The sequence below is a fragment of the Sylvia atricapilla genome, chromosome Z (assembly GCF_009819655.1).
Source record: "Sylvia atricapilla isolate bSylAtr1 chromosome Z, bSylAtr1.pri, whole genome shotgun sequence".
Lineage (NCBI taxonomy): Eukaryota > Metazoa > Chordata > Aves > Passeriformes > Sylviidae > Sylvia > Sylvia atricapilla.
Window position 1 is genome coordinate 75,269,523 of NC_089174.1, and position 12,244 is coordinate 75,281,766.

The following is a 12,244-nucleotide window of genomic DNA, read 5'->3' on the forward strand; positions in this document are numbered from 1 at the left end:
TAACTGTCCCAATCTTTTCTTAAAAACACTGCTACACATCAGTTACATTTGCACCACTTTCTAACATGTAATAAGCTTAATTTCTTTTGAATCAGAGAGGAGACATAAGTAGCAAAAAAGTAAAGGCTGTATGTTCAACTATACTGCACTAAGAGCAGCTATTCTACAGATCAGTTTGTTCTAAGCTGAAAGTCTAAAATTTCATATTTCAGAAAAAGAAAATCTAAGAAAGAATCAGTTTAAATATAAAGCAGCAACACAGTAAGGTGCTGAAACAATTTTCACTCTGCTGCACTCACAGAACTCACACATAATCTTTAGAAGAAGGAGTCCGTTAAATGATATTTATGAACAGAATGACACAACCAGATTTTTAACTTCTTCCTACAATTTCAAAAGGAATTTTCAGCATTTCCTCAAATGTATCTGACATGATAGGAATGTAGACAAGATGAATTTCTCAGAAACTAAAGAGCAAAAGGTACACTGAATAAAACAATTACATAATTTACTGTGTGATAGCTAGAAATTAGACAAAAACATTACTCCTTGGAACAGGAAGATCAGAACCAGTTAAGGACTTCAGAACAGGAATTGCAACTCTGACCTCGCATCAGTACACAGCAATTCAGAAAAAAGCTTTCACATAAAAAAGACAACCTCTGGCTGCAACGTATTGCTTTAAGCAGTTGAAAAGAATGGAGTAATGGAATAGTGCAAAATTAAAACTAATAGCAAATAAAAACCCAAGCTAAATAAAAAAATCACTGTCTGTTCCAGCAGCTTTTCATAAGAGTAGTTCTAAAAACATCTTTTCTCCCTTAAGCAAAATATGGTGAAAGCAGAAGATCTGTTTATATCCAAGTATTACTTCTCTGTTTTCCAGAACAACTAAGCCTGTATAGAGTGCAGTGGACCAAGTTTTTAGGGACTGGGACTGTTCCTGGCTGCGTACTTACAATGAAGAAGAAACAGAGGCCAACCCTTAACCAGGATGTCAGGGTAGTAAGTGACAGTGGATCAGTGGTGCGCAGAAAACAAATACAAACAGGCAAGAAGCTGCCACATTAACATACCTCTTGTACTGAGCGAGCTGCTGGCTTGTCTTGGTGATTGGCCAATATTAAAAACGGCAAAGTACATAACTGTGGGTGCTGGAGAGCAGAATGCAGCTCATTTCTAGCAGTTTCTAGATCATCTTCAGAGGAGGCGCTGTCTAGTACAAATATTACCCCTTGGGATCCTTGGTAGTAACGACTCCAGTATTTCCTGATATTGTCAGCTCCTTCCAAGACAACAATGAGAACTAATTAAAACAAGAATAGTTTAACAAATGTAGCACTTGTAAATGAAAATAAACCATCTACTTAGAATGATCAAAACAATTAACTGAATTTTCTCTCTTAATTATCATTAAAAGATGAAAAGAAAAAAGAAAGCAATAAAAAATCCAACATACACACAAACACACACCAATGTCAAATCAACATTGTCTAAATAAGGAACGAAGTTGATTTAATGCAGCTTTCTTCCATTAAAGGTTCTGCTCTATTAATGAGTACTGGCAGAACTACCATTCCTGCAGTACCAGACAGCCTAATCCTTTACCTTCTCACTGGAATATCTTGGCACTAGTACCTAAACCTTTACCCATTCTTTTACACTTCGCCCTGCAGCTCCTTGTCATAACCTGCAGCTTCTGCCATGGCAGTTGCTCATTTCTGATAAGGTCTTCCAGTTCATCTCCAAACCATCAGGCAACCACTTCATAATTGGGGAAAAAAGGTGTCAGGAAAGCCTATTAAAGTAATTAGATACTTAATGAGGAGAATGATGATACAATAGTGAGTTGAACAGTGAATGAAGAGCTAGGGTGACAACATGCAAAGGCATTTAATTCAACTACTTTTGCTCTGTCAACCACACTAAGGATTCTGGAAGAGCCCAACAGCAGACACATGAGTGACTGTATAGGCTTATATGCCACAGTAATTTTTAGGACACAGTTCAGCAGCACTCAGCCATCTCAACAGAAGCCAAGCACTAAGGTTATCAACAGAAAGCTTTTGTCTCCCCTGGAGAGCAGCATATGTTGTACCAATGAGGTAGGAAAAAAAAAATTGTATTTGACAGCTGTCAAACTATCTAAACTATGATTTGGATATGGGCTATTCTTTGTATGTCTGGATCTGGCACTACACTCATGGGGACAAACACTAAACAGTGAACAGCAGCAGCAACAGTCTAGTAGAAAACTTGACATGTCTGCCAGACAGTGACTTGCAGAAATGTGTGGAAGGTACCTTTTACAGACACATTTCTTATTTTGAGACAGGGAGAAGTGAACTTCCAAATATACACAAGCAACAAGAGTAATAAAATTCTACTTTTCAGTGAAATGAAATTACACAAAATTACCGAGTAACATAATGAGATTTTAATGCAACATAATGACCATATCATTGAAACAATACTTAAAATGTTAACTTAATTTACACATTGTGCAACAAAAAAGACAGTTGCTAAAGAAATGTGAAAGAAGAAATTTGCTCCATCAAATTTAGGTATGCAACTCAAGAGTATTCAAATCTCACCTAATGGAGTCTTGTCTTTTTACTAGTCACACTGGAACCCTGAAACACTTTGTTTCTCTATCTCCACCCAGCACAAGCTGTCAACACACAAACAAACATACTTTTTCCAACAAAGAATACTGAAATCATACCTAATAATTTTTTTTCTGCAAGAGATCTACAGAGTTGACTACTTGACAGCAAACTGTCATGGGACTTAGTCAATACCTTGCTTCATCTTTTTGTTAATTTAACCAGACTTAAAATAACAATGAATAATCAGGGTGCATGTTTTTATTTATTTATTTTCTAATTAGATTTAATCATTAGATTAATATTTATATACATATATACAGAAGAGGGACTGCACTGAAAGCTAATTCTGTGTTTCTGTAGCACATGGTTATGTGTCAACTGTACTTGTAAGGAATTTTATAGCATCTGTTAGATGCTCCGGTTTTTCCAAATAGCTGTCTACTTCAGAACCAAGTAGAGCAAGCTGCCAGAGGGACACCATTTACATAGCCACACACAGTAGTGTCACAGGCATCTGAAGTATCACATTACTTTAAAAACTAGTAGAGAATCATTTTCGATGAACTTAAAGACCAAGACCATGATCAGTTCTTTGAAATGTATTTTTTTTCCCTAGCAACATAACATCTGTCTTACTGGCTCTAAGCATCAGTCAGCTACTTTTCAATCACATGTCACTGGTAGAATCTGAGTCTTATCTTTGTAACCATACTCAGTCTAAAAAGAAAAACTGCAGTTAACTGCAGAGCATTTAACCTCTTGTATCCAGGCATTTGGAAAAATGCAGCTCACGGATCTCTACGTGGGACATTGAAGCCAGAAAACGGCTATGCTGATCTGCTGACCTTATGGTCCTGACATTTTGGTTCACATTCTTTAGCAGCTCAAATTTGTTCCTCCACGTCAACTGTCCCAAAAAAACCAGCAAAGCAGTCCTTTTCGCTCCAGCTCTGGTCAGCCACCATGGCATAGACATTAGAACCAACTTAAAATGTCCCATGAAACTTGGCATTTTCTTTGGGACCTTTCACTGCTCTAATGACATGCCCTGAAATTGCTTACACTTCAACTCTGAGGAAATCACCTGAGGTTTAAGAATAAAAATAATTTGCACTAAGCAGACAAGAAAAAAGACTGATAAAACATGTACCTTAGGGTGCCATTTCAAACCATTTTTCTGGCAAATGCACTTGAGAAATAATTCTTGGCATCAATAAGCTATCAGCAGCTGGAGGTCAAAATTTCTACAAGACAAATAATGTGATATTCTTTTGCCTTAACTCTTCGTATCCAGGGAACAGAATCTGCTCTCAGCTTCTTTCCTTAGAGCAGTGGAGTGGAGTTATCCTGGGCAGGAGTCACTCACCTATGAATAATGTTTCAGCCATTCACAATTTGTAGGGTGATGAATACAGGCTTAGAAAGCAAGCAGTTGTTTTAGGTGTAGTTCAGAAAAACTATCTTAGTAATTTATTTTTTCATCTATTCCAAAAGTTTCAAAGATAGGACGATTCAAAGTCTGAGGTCTTTGGAAATCCAGAATATAATGTGTGTCCATTAAACATCCTTAGGGTCTCAGAAGACTGGTGTGATAAAAACAGGAATTTAACTTAACTAAGTATCCAAAAAAATCCCATCAAACAATAGTAACACATAGTATAAGCACTTCGGTTTCTCAGCCTGTATTTCTCTAACAGCTTCAAACCATATGCCTCTTTCTTCAACCAATAAACTGCCTAAAGTAAGACTAAAAAAATAAAAGAAGAAGAAGAAGAAGAAGAAGAAGAAGAAGAAGAAGAAGAAGAAGAAAATATCCCCAAAACATCAGAAAAACATAATTCACATTAGACCTAAGGAACATGCTATGTGACAGATTCACTAAAATGTGAGATTCAGGGTAGCAGCTTCCTCCAACACAAGCAAGAGCCATTGCTTACAGCTAAGCATATGGTTTCCTTCAGCAATGAAGGAACTTGGAAGGAACTTGAGTCCTGTGATGTCACTAAAACACGCAAATTTTTTTCCACTAGTTTATTTTGCAAATAAACTAGTGGAAAAACCCTACCAAAATTCAAACTACAACACAATCACACGACTTATACTAAAAGAAAAAATACTGTTCAATCAAATGTAGGTTTGAATTACTTTATAACAGGAAAAAATCAAACCTCCCCTTACAGAAAAAATGACAGGATGCTGCAATTAAAAACCCCAATAATTTAGCTTTACTACAGGACAGGTTTACTCAACTAACTATAATTTTACAGATCTTCATTTTAATACTTTTAAATATCAAATAAGTTCTTTTTTTCTTTATCATCAGTCAAAGGAACAGTGTGCCCATATAAACACTGTTAATTATTTGTATCAGTGCTAACTGTACCTCTTGGGACTTGGGAGGAAGATTTTGAGTTATGTGCAGTTTAATATGTACCTGAACCAGTACACACAAGTACAAGTACACACTCCTGTAAATATTACAGAAAACAAAGAGCTGCAAATCTTCCTTTCGGCTATGAATACATCTATTTACATCTTCATTCACATGGGTGGCTTGAGGCTACCCTCAATTTCCTCCTTTTCAGTACTTTCAGGAGAACAGAACATAGTATTACAGAAAAAAAATAACTGAAAGAAATATACATGTGTCAAATTCGTTACTTGTCAGACTTGCAGCAACTCTCCATTGAGAGCACAATGAATGCCACAGAGCTCTTGCTTCAACACAGTCTAGTCTGCAAATGAAAGCTCTTGCTATCCTCAAAATACATCCCAGGTCTGGAGAAGTTATAGTCTCAAATAGAGGGAAAACCTTTTTTTTCTTCCCATCAAGAACAGTTAACCTGGGGACATGAAAGAAAGCAGGCTGCAAACAGCTCTTCTACCACTTCAAACATATCATCCACTCACCTACATACTCTGAAGGTTTTATAGTTAATTAAAATATTAAATAGATCACTCCTCTAGTGATATTAAACAGATCATTTATAATAAGCACAAAGGTGAAAAAATGCCAAGGACTCTGCCACAAAATCTTTTTGTATGTAACACTGGCCCATGGCTGCGGAAGTAAGAAAGAAGAGAAGGGAAAAAGAAATTTCTTATCAATTCTTGCAAAATCTGTATATATACCCTAATCTTTCACCCTAAGAAAACCTTTGGAAAATAAGTGTTTCTAAATTTATGTAGGGATTATACATTCAGTTCACATCACATCCCCACAAGTAAAACTGATGTGTTTTCCTGAGTAGTCAAGAAGATGCCTGAAACCTTAGAAATCTTAACACATTCAAGAGATGTGGCTGCTCCTCATCTATCTTGGGCAGGTTTCCCAGTATTCCACCCTTGAATAAATCCTGCATACAGATTACTTTTTTAATTTTTTTTCAGTGTGCTAGGTCCCTTTTATTACAAACAAATTTAAAAATCCTGTTTAAGATACCTGCTGTGAACGTGCGTGGACTTTGTCCCATCTGACAGAGACATCCACACAGAGACAGAAATGTTTTCATGGGTATAATGTCTATGTAAAGCCATCATTCCCTGGCTACTTTGTATGGCTACTGTGACAACACAGATACTAAACCAAAACCTTCTCCACTTTCAAAATCCCACAACTTCTGCTTCCTAGGGCCTAAGACCAAGTGATCACAGCCTACTTTCTCTAGCCTTTCAGACAGTGCACTTCAGTAATGCACAAAACATGGCAGCCGGAAATTGGCACTTTTTCCCCAGAAAGAGGAATATTTTGAGATTGCCAACTCAGCTATATTCACTGCAGCAATTCAAATACCATATGAAAAAAACAGCATAGAAGGGGGAAAAAAAGACAAAAAATGTTGAGGAAATAATTTTCTGCCTTTGTATTGAAAACCTATAAAATTTTATATAATCATATAATTTTATAGTACTTAAAATTATTTTTCTTATCAAACCAAAGTTTATGGAAACCATATCTGTCATCTCTTGTCTGCCTTCCAGGCTTTTCCAGTGAGATTAATCTGGAAGTCCAGCCTTCAGTATTTTCCTTTTAGCTAACTTAAGTGCTGTTTCCAACTTTGAATCTCCACCTTATTCTGATATTTAAAGCTGTTGGAACAACATTTGGGTTTCAAGCATTTGGAAGTTTTAAGCATTATACTTATACTTGCCTGAAGAAAGTCAGTTTGATCTGCTTGGGTGTGTATATTATACTACCATGTTAAAATAAAACTTGCAATTTGAAGCAAGTATCTCCTGTTATGGTCAAACACATAAAATTCATTATAAAGTTAATTTAAAAATTTACAAAATAATTTACAAGAAAGAGAAGGGTATGTGCACCCTGCAATATGCTTTAACATCTACTTAAGCCCAATATCTAAAGATCTAATAGTTTGTAGCACGTGGCATAGACACCCATTCTTCACTCCTTCTTTTTCTTTCTTTTTATTAGTTTGAGGTTGTTTGTTTTTTATATTCACACACAGTATACCCTCTAGGGCTAGCAAAGACTAGTTGGCAACAAGATAATCTGCAACTGTTTCCTTCTCCCACATCTGCTAGAGGACTCTGAGACGGCCAGGGTCTCAGAAGCAGAGGCACAACTCCACAGTAAGACTGCTGCCAGCACCCAGCAAGGTTCAAATGTACCCTCTCCTGAGCTGTAGTCACAGCTTTGATAACAGCGCAGCTAACCTCAAATAAAGTTCAAAACACATCTTTTCCTATGGCACTTCAGACTATGCATACAAAAGAATCAGCAAGTCTACCACAGCTGTGTATTTCTGCGTGTTTCTGTTTAGCCTTTGTGCTAATTGGTGCACAGAAGTTTAAAGTTTTAGCTGTCTAGAATCAAAGGTAAAACTTTTTTTTTATTTTTACAAGGATGGGTAGGGGGGCGCGGGGCGGCGGGGGGAATGTTCCCTAAGCTGCTACACTCTTATGCTTTGATTCTGCCTTAAGAAAATTGCATTGCAAGCCCAACAGGAGACGGAGAATTTTAAGCAAACCAAATGTTCTGTTTTTCTCTCCATGAAATATCTCACAAACAAAAATAACCAGTCCCCACCCACAAAAAGCTCAACTAGGAGATTCTGTATTTTGCTTATCCTATTTACACAGCTGTGATAGGCATTGCTTGTATGGTTCCTACTTGCAGTGAGAGAAACTGCAGGTTGTCTTTTCACACTGTAAAAACCTAATAGTAGCAAAAGCACAGTATTTCAAAGAACAGTGGTAAGATCACTATGCTGAATTACAGCTTCCTGAGACTCACATTAGAAAGGTCCATAAGCAGATGTAAACAAACTTTCTTATCAACGAAATGAGGAAACTGTGACAGAGCCTGGGTATAGCCACCATTTGAACAGCAGGCAGGGCATGATTGATAGCAAACAGATCTAACTTTAATGCGTTTGGAAGTAGAATGTCTCTGTGCAGCTCAAACCGTGGACAGCTCAACAGGGTCATCTAAAAACTTCATCTGCTAAGACTGTAAACTGTAAACTGATGCAACTATGTTGCAGATGGCATTGCATGTACACCACAACCAGATTTTCTAGAGGTGTCCAAGTGCCTTTTAGTCAAGTACAGCATGGAGATTTTATTGCTTTGCGTTAGTTCATCCCTGTTGAGATGACTTAGGTTGGCATTTACTTGTAGGATCAGTTTTCTTATGACTAATTTGATGAAATGTTAGCTGGTCTACGTTATTTGAAGGGTGTTCAGTACTCTACCTCCACAGAGCAAAGGAAGAGAGAAATTTCCAAAAAAATTAGATTTTAAATTCTAATTAATAGAGCAATATTATTTTCTCCCACATTCTTAATTTTTTTTTCACCAGGCAGATACTACCTGACAACTATTACTGTCTTCTCCAGAATTTCATATTTTCCATTCAACCTGGAAACTGCATTCAACTGCACAACAGTGTGGCTTCTCCTCCTACTCTCTTTTCTGCTGCTCTTTACTTCCAAATTAAGGCAAAATACACATGGCTTTGTTTAAACAAGCCTATTTAAAGCTATTTGTTCTCAAGCAGTCACCTAGACAATTAATTTAGCTGGCCTAAGAATGGGAATTTATGACTTTGGTAATCAAGCTTAAGAAGTAACAGCAGTGGGGAGGCAAGTTCCCATCTCTTTTCCTCGGTAAGCTCAACCAACTGGAGACAACAGCATTCCTGATATTAACCACTCTGCTCTTGCTAAGTACTTAACAGATCTTTGTCTCAAATGAATTTTTCAATGTGACTACACAACAAGTACTCTCTATGTTTGAGAAAATGGCTTTAGGGTGCATCACAAAACCTAACACAAACATGTGCAATATATTTTAATAAATAAAGGAGGCAACATTATTGAACCCTATAGCATTAGTATTTTAAAACTCTGTAAGAAGAGCCGCTCACATCCAGAATATTTCTTTTAAATTGGCTCATTATTTGGCATCTCACTTGTAGCTTCTAAGCCCACATTTACATGACACCAAATTAAATTATAGAAAAAATTATTCCAAAAAGACGAGTGAAAATTCTTAGCTGACTAACAAGATAGACCTTAAATCTTGATATTAGCCTGAATAAATATCAAAACCACAACTTTATATTCTGATTTGACAGCATTATAACTGCACATGACTGAAACAAACAGAATAAATGGTGCTTTCAGCCACTGTATCTCCAGGTTTGAATTTGCTAGAACCAAAGAAAAAGCTTCCTATTGCCTTTACACCTCCATTATCTATCTTAAGAACCAACCTCAGCATTCGGAATCCCAGACTTTCTTCAGCAAAACACTGTTAGAATCTTCTAAACAACAAACATTATCATCTGCCTGATTTTTAGTCTTCTCCCACTCTCATCTATGTTCATCATACACAATGTCTTACTTAACTCCCACAAAAAATTACTACACCATGAGAGGAAATTATCACAACTGTAGTTTCTTTCCATGTCATTACTCAGCTGAATTGCATAAAAAAAAACAGATATTTCCAATTGTCCTGGTAATAGCACATTCTGAAAAAATGTGGACTAGGGCATGGCACATCTCCACAATAATTTAAATTATACATAATATTTTATAGACCAAATTTTTTACCAATGGCTAGTTTTCTAGCTTCTTGGGGCTAAGAAAGGGATTACTGGTACAGCAAAACAACGACTTAGAGAACAGGCAGTTCAACTTTGTCAGGAAATAAAATAGACTTTTCAAGTAATTCAAGAAAACCTAATGTTAGATTTGAAAGCTTTCTATATATTCTTACTTTTTCAGGATCAAATTCAATGTTTTTAAAGAAACATTACCATTTATCAAATTGGATAAACCCTTTGTTTTCTGTTAGGACTGCAAGTTCTTTACAATAAAAGAACCCCAGAAATAGGGTTCAATTTTTAATATTCTAGAATCATGTTCTTCAAAGAAAAACTTCTGCAAAGAGAGCACAAAAAACTTTGCTCCCTAAATCTTAAAGGAGGATAAAGAGATAATCAATCCTTGAACAGATTAAAGAAGAGAGACTATGTTCTATATATTTTGCCTGAAAATTTACAATCGCTGTAGAAACAAAGAAATAAAACCTGGCTTCATTATCAGCTTTGGAGACAACCAGCACAGTAAAAACTAGCACCATCTTTGACCTCAACGAAAGAGAACTGCTTCAATGGAAGAGAAAGGATACTACACAGTCAGCATCTGTTTCACATAAATGCTCGTGTGCTGAATATAAGAGCCTTAAGCAGTATAACTTCTGCTGTGTTTTAAATACTGGCTATTAATATGTTACTGTATGAAGACATATGAAGATTTCTGTTACCTAAACATAAAAAGACAAAGCAATAAAAATTAAAACTATATCGAACTTTACTCTCTGAATAACATGTGACTACAAGAAGTGTTAGGAAAAGATGCTTTCTTTCAAGTTTCCGAGATCAAATGTCTGAACAAGACCTTCACAATACAGTAAAGAGAAATTATATAACAATAGCATAACAACTGAAAGCAAAAATCAGGAATAAGCCCCAAAAACCCCAGAAATCAGGCAAAACATGGGCTTCTTTTCAACATCAGAAGCAGAAATTCCAAAATAAAATTTAACAGTGATGTCTTGGGGTGACAAATGTAAAAAGCTTTGGTTTACTTTCATATAGGCAAGAGAGAAACCATGTCTACTCCAGAAAGCTCAGGTTTTACTTCCATCAAACAGAAACACATTTCTCAGCTAAAAGGTTAAATGCTGACTAGAGAATCACAGAATGATTTAGGTTGGAAAAGACCTCTAAGATCATCAAGTACAACCTTTGACCTATCACCACCTTGTAAACTAGATCATGGAACTAAGTACCATGTCCAGTGGTTTCTTGAACACCTCTAGGGATGGTGACTCCCTCAGCGGTCATTCCAATGTTTAACAACTATTTTCATGAAGAAATTCTTCCTGATGCCTAGCCTGAACCTCTGCTGGTGCAGCTTGAGGCCATGTCCTCTCATCCTTTTGCTGATTGACAGGAAGAAGAGAGTGACTCCTTCCCAGCCACAATCTTCCTTCAGGCAGTTTTAGAGGGTGACAAGGCCTGAGCCTCCATTTCTCCAGGATAAACACCCCCAGCTCCCTCAGCTGCTCCTCACAGCACTGCTGCTCCAGACCCTTCCCCAGCTCCATTGCCCTTCTCTGGACTCTCTCCAGCCCCTCAGTGTCTGTCTTGCAGTGAGGGCCCAGAACTGGACACAGCACTCGAGGTGTGGCCTCAGCAGTGCCCAGCACAGGGGGACAATCCCTGCCCTGCTCCTGCTGCCCACACCATTGCTGATCCAGGCCAGGATGCCATTGGCCTTCTTGGCCCCCTGGGCACAGCCTGGCTCATGTTCAGTCACTGTCACCAGCACCCCCAGGTCCTTTCCAGCCCCTCTGTCCCAGCCTGTGGCCCTGCCTGGGGCTGTTGTGAGCCAAGGGCAGGACCCAGCCCTGGCCCTTGTTGACCCTCACACCACTGGCCTCAGCCCATGATCCAGCCTGTCCACATCCCTCTGCAGAGCCTGCCTGTGCTCCAGCAGATCGACACTCCACTCAGCCTGGTGTCATCTGCAAACTGAGAATGCACTTGATTCCCTTGTCCACACCATCAATAAAGATATTAAACAAAACTGGGACCAATAATGAGACCTGGGGAACACCACTATTGACCACCAACCTTTGGAAGCTTGCTTTCATTCTCTCACCTAGACAATGAAAAGGTAACAGTACTAGCATTTTTCTGCAATATTTCATATAAGAAATCATAATAAGATTATTAATTATTAATAACAAGATTCCATATTTTTTAAATACAGACATGCAAACACCCACAGTGAAAGGAAAAAAGAAGTAAAAGTTGCAGCAAAAAATTCCAACAATCCTTCTTCTTTGCAAGAGATAAATGGATAAAAACAACAAACCAAGCATTCTGGATTACTCCTCATCGTGAGCCAAAACTCTTCACTAAGATAAGATTTCTCAAAACACACATACTGTATAAAAGTTGTATGATCAGAAAAGGTTAAGGGACTGTAACAAGGATCTGCTATAGAATATACAGATTCAATTCTTGATTAAAAATTGTATTTACCTACATGAATTATATATTTCATATAGCTTAAGTAGAAAGATGTATAAAC

The 12,244-nt window shown here is 37.4% G+C and overlaps 1 protein-coding gene across 3 annotated transcripts in view; it reads right to left on the reverse strand.

Annotated features, from left to right (window-relative positions):
- ARL15 (ADP ribosylation factor like GTPase 15) overlaps nucleotides 1–12,244 on the reverse strand; it is a 224,695-nt gene that overhangs the window by 127,234 nt on the left and 85,217 nt on the right. For all 3 annotated transcript variants that reach the window (XM_066339051.1, XM_066339049.1, XM_066339050.1), the window contains one exon: nucleotides 1,077–1,285. In XM_066339051.1, the coding sequence (XP_066195148.1) occupies nucleotides 1,077–1,285 (209 nt within the window). The remainder of the gene's footprint in view (nucleotides 1–1,076; nucleotides 1,286–12,244) is intronic.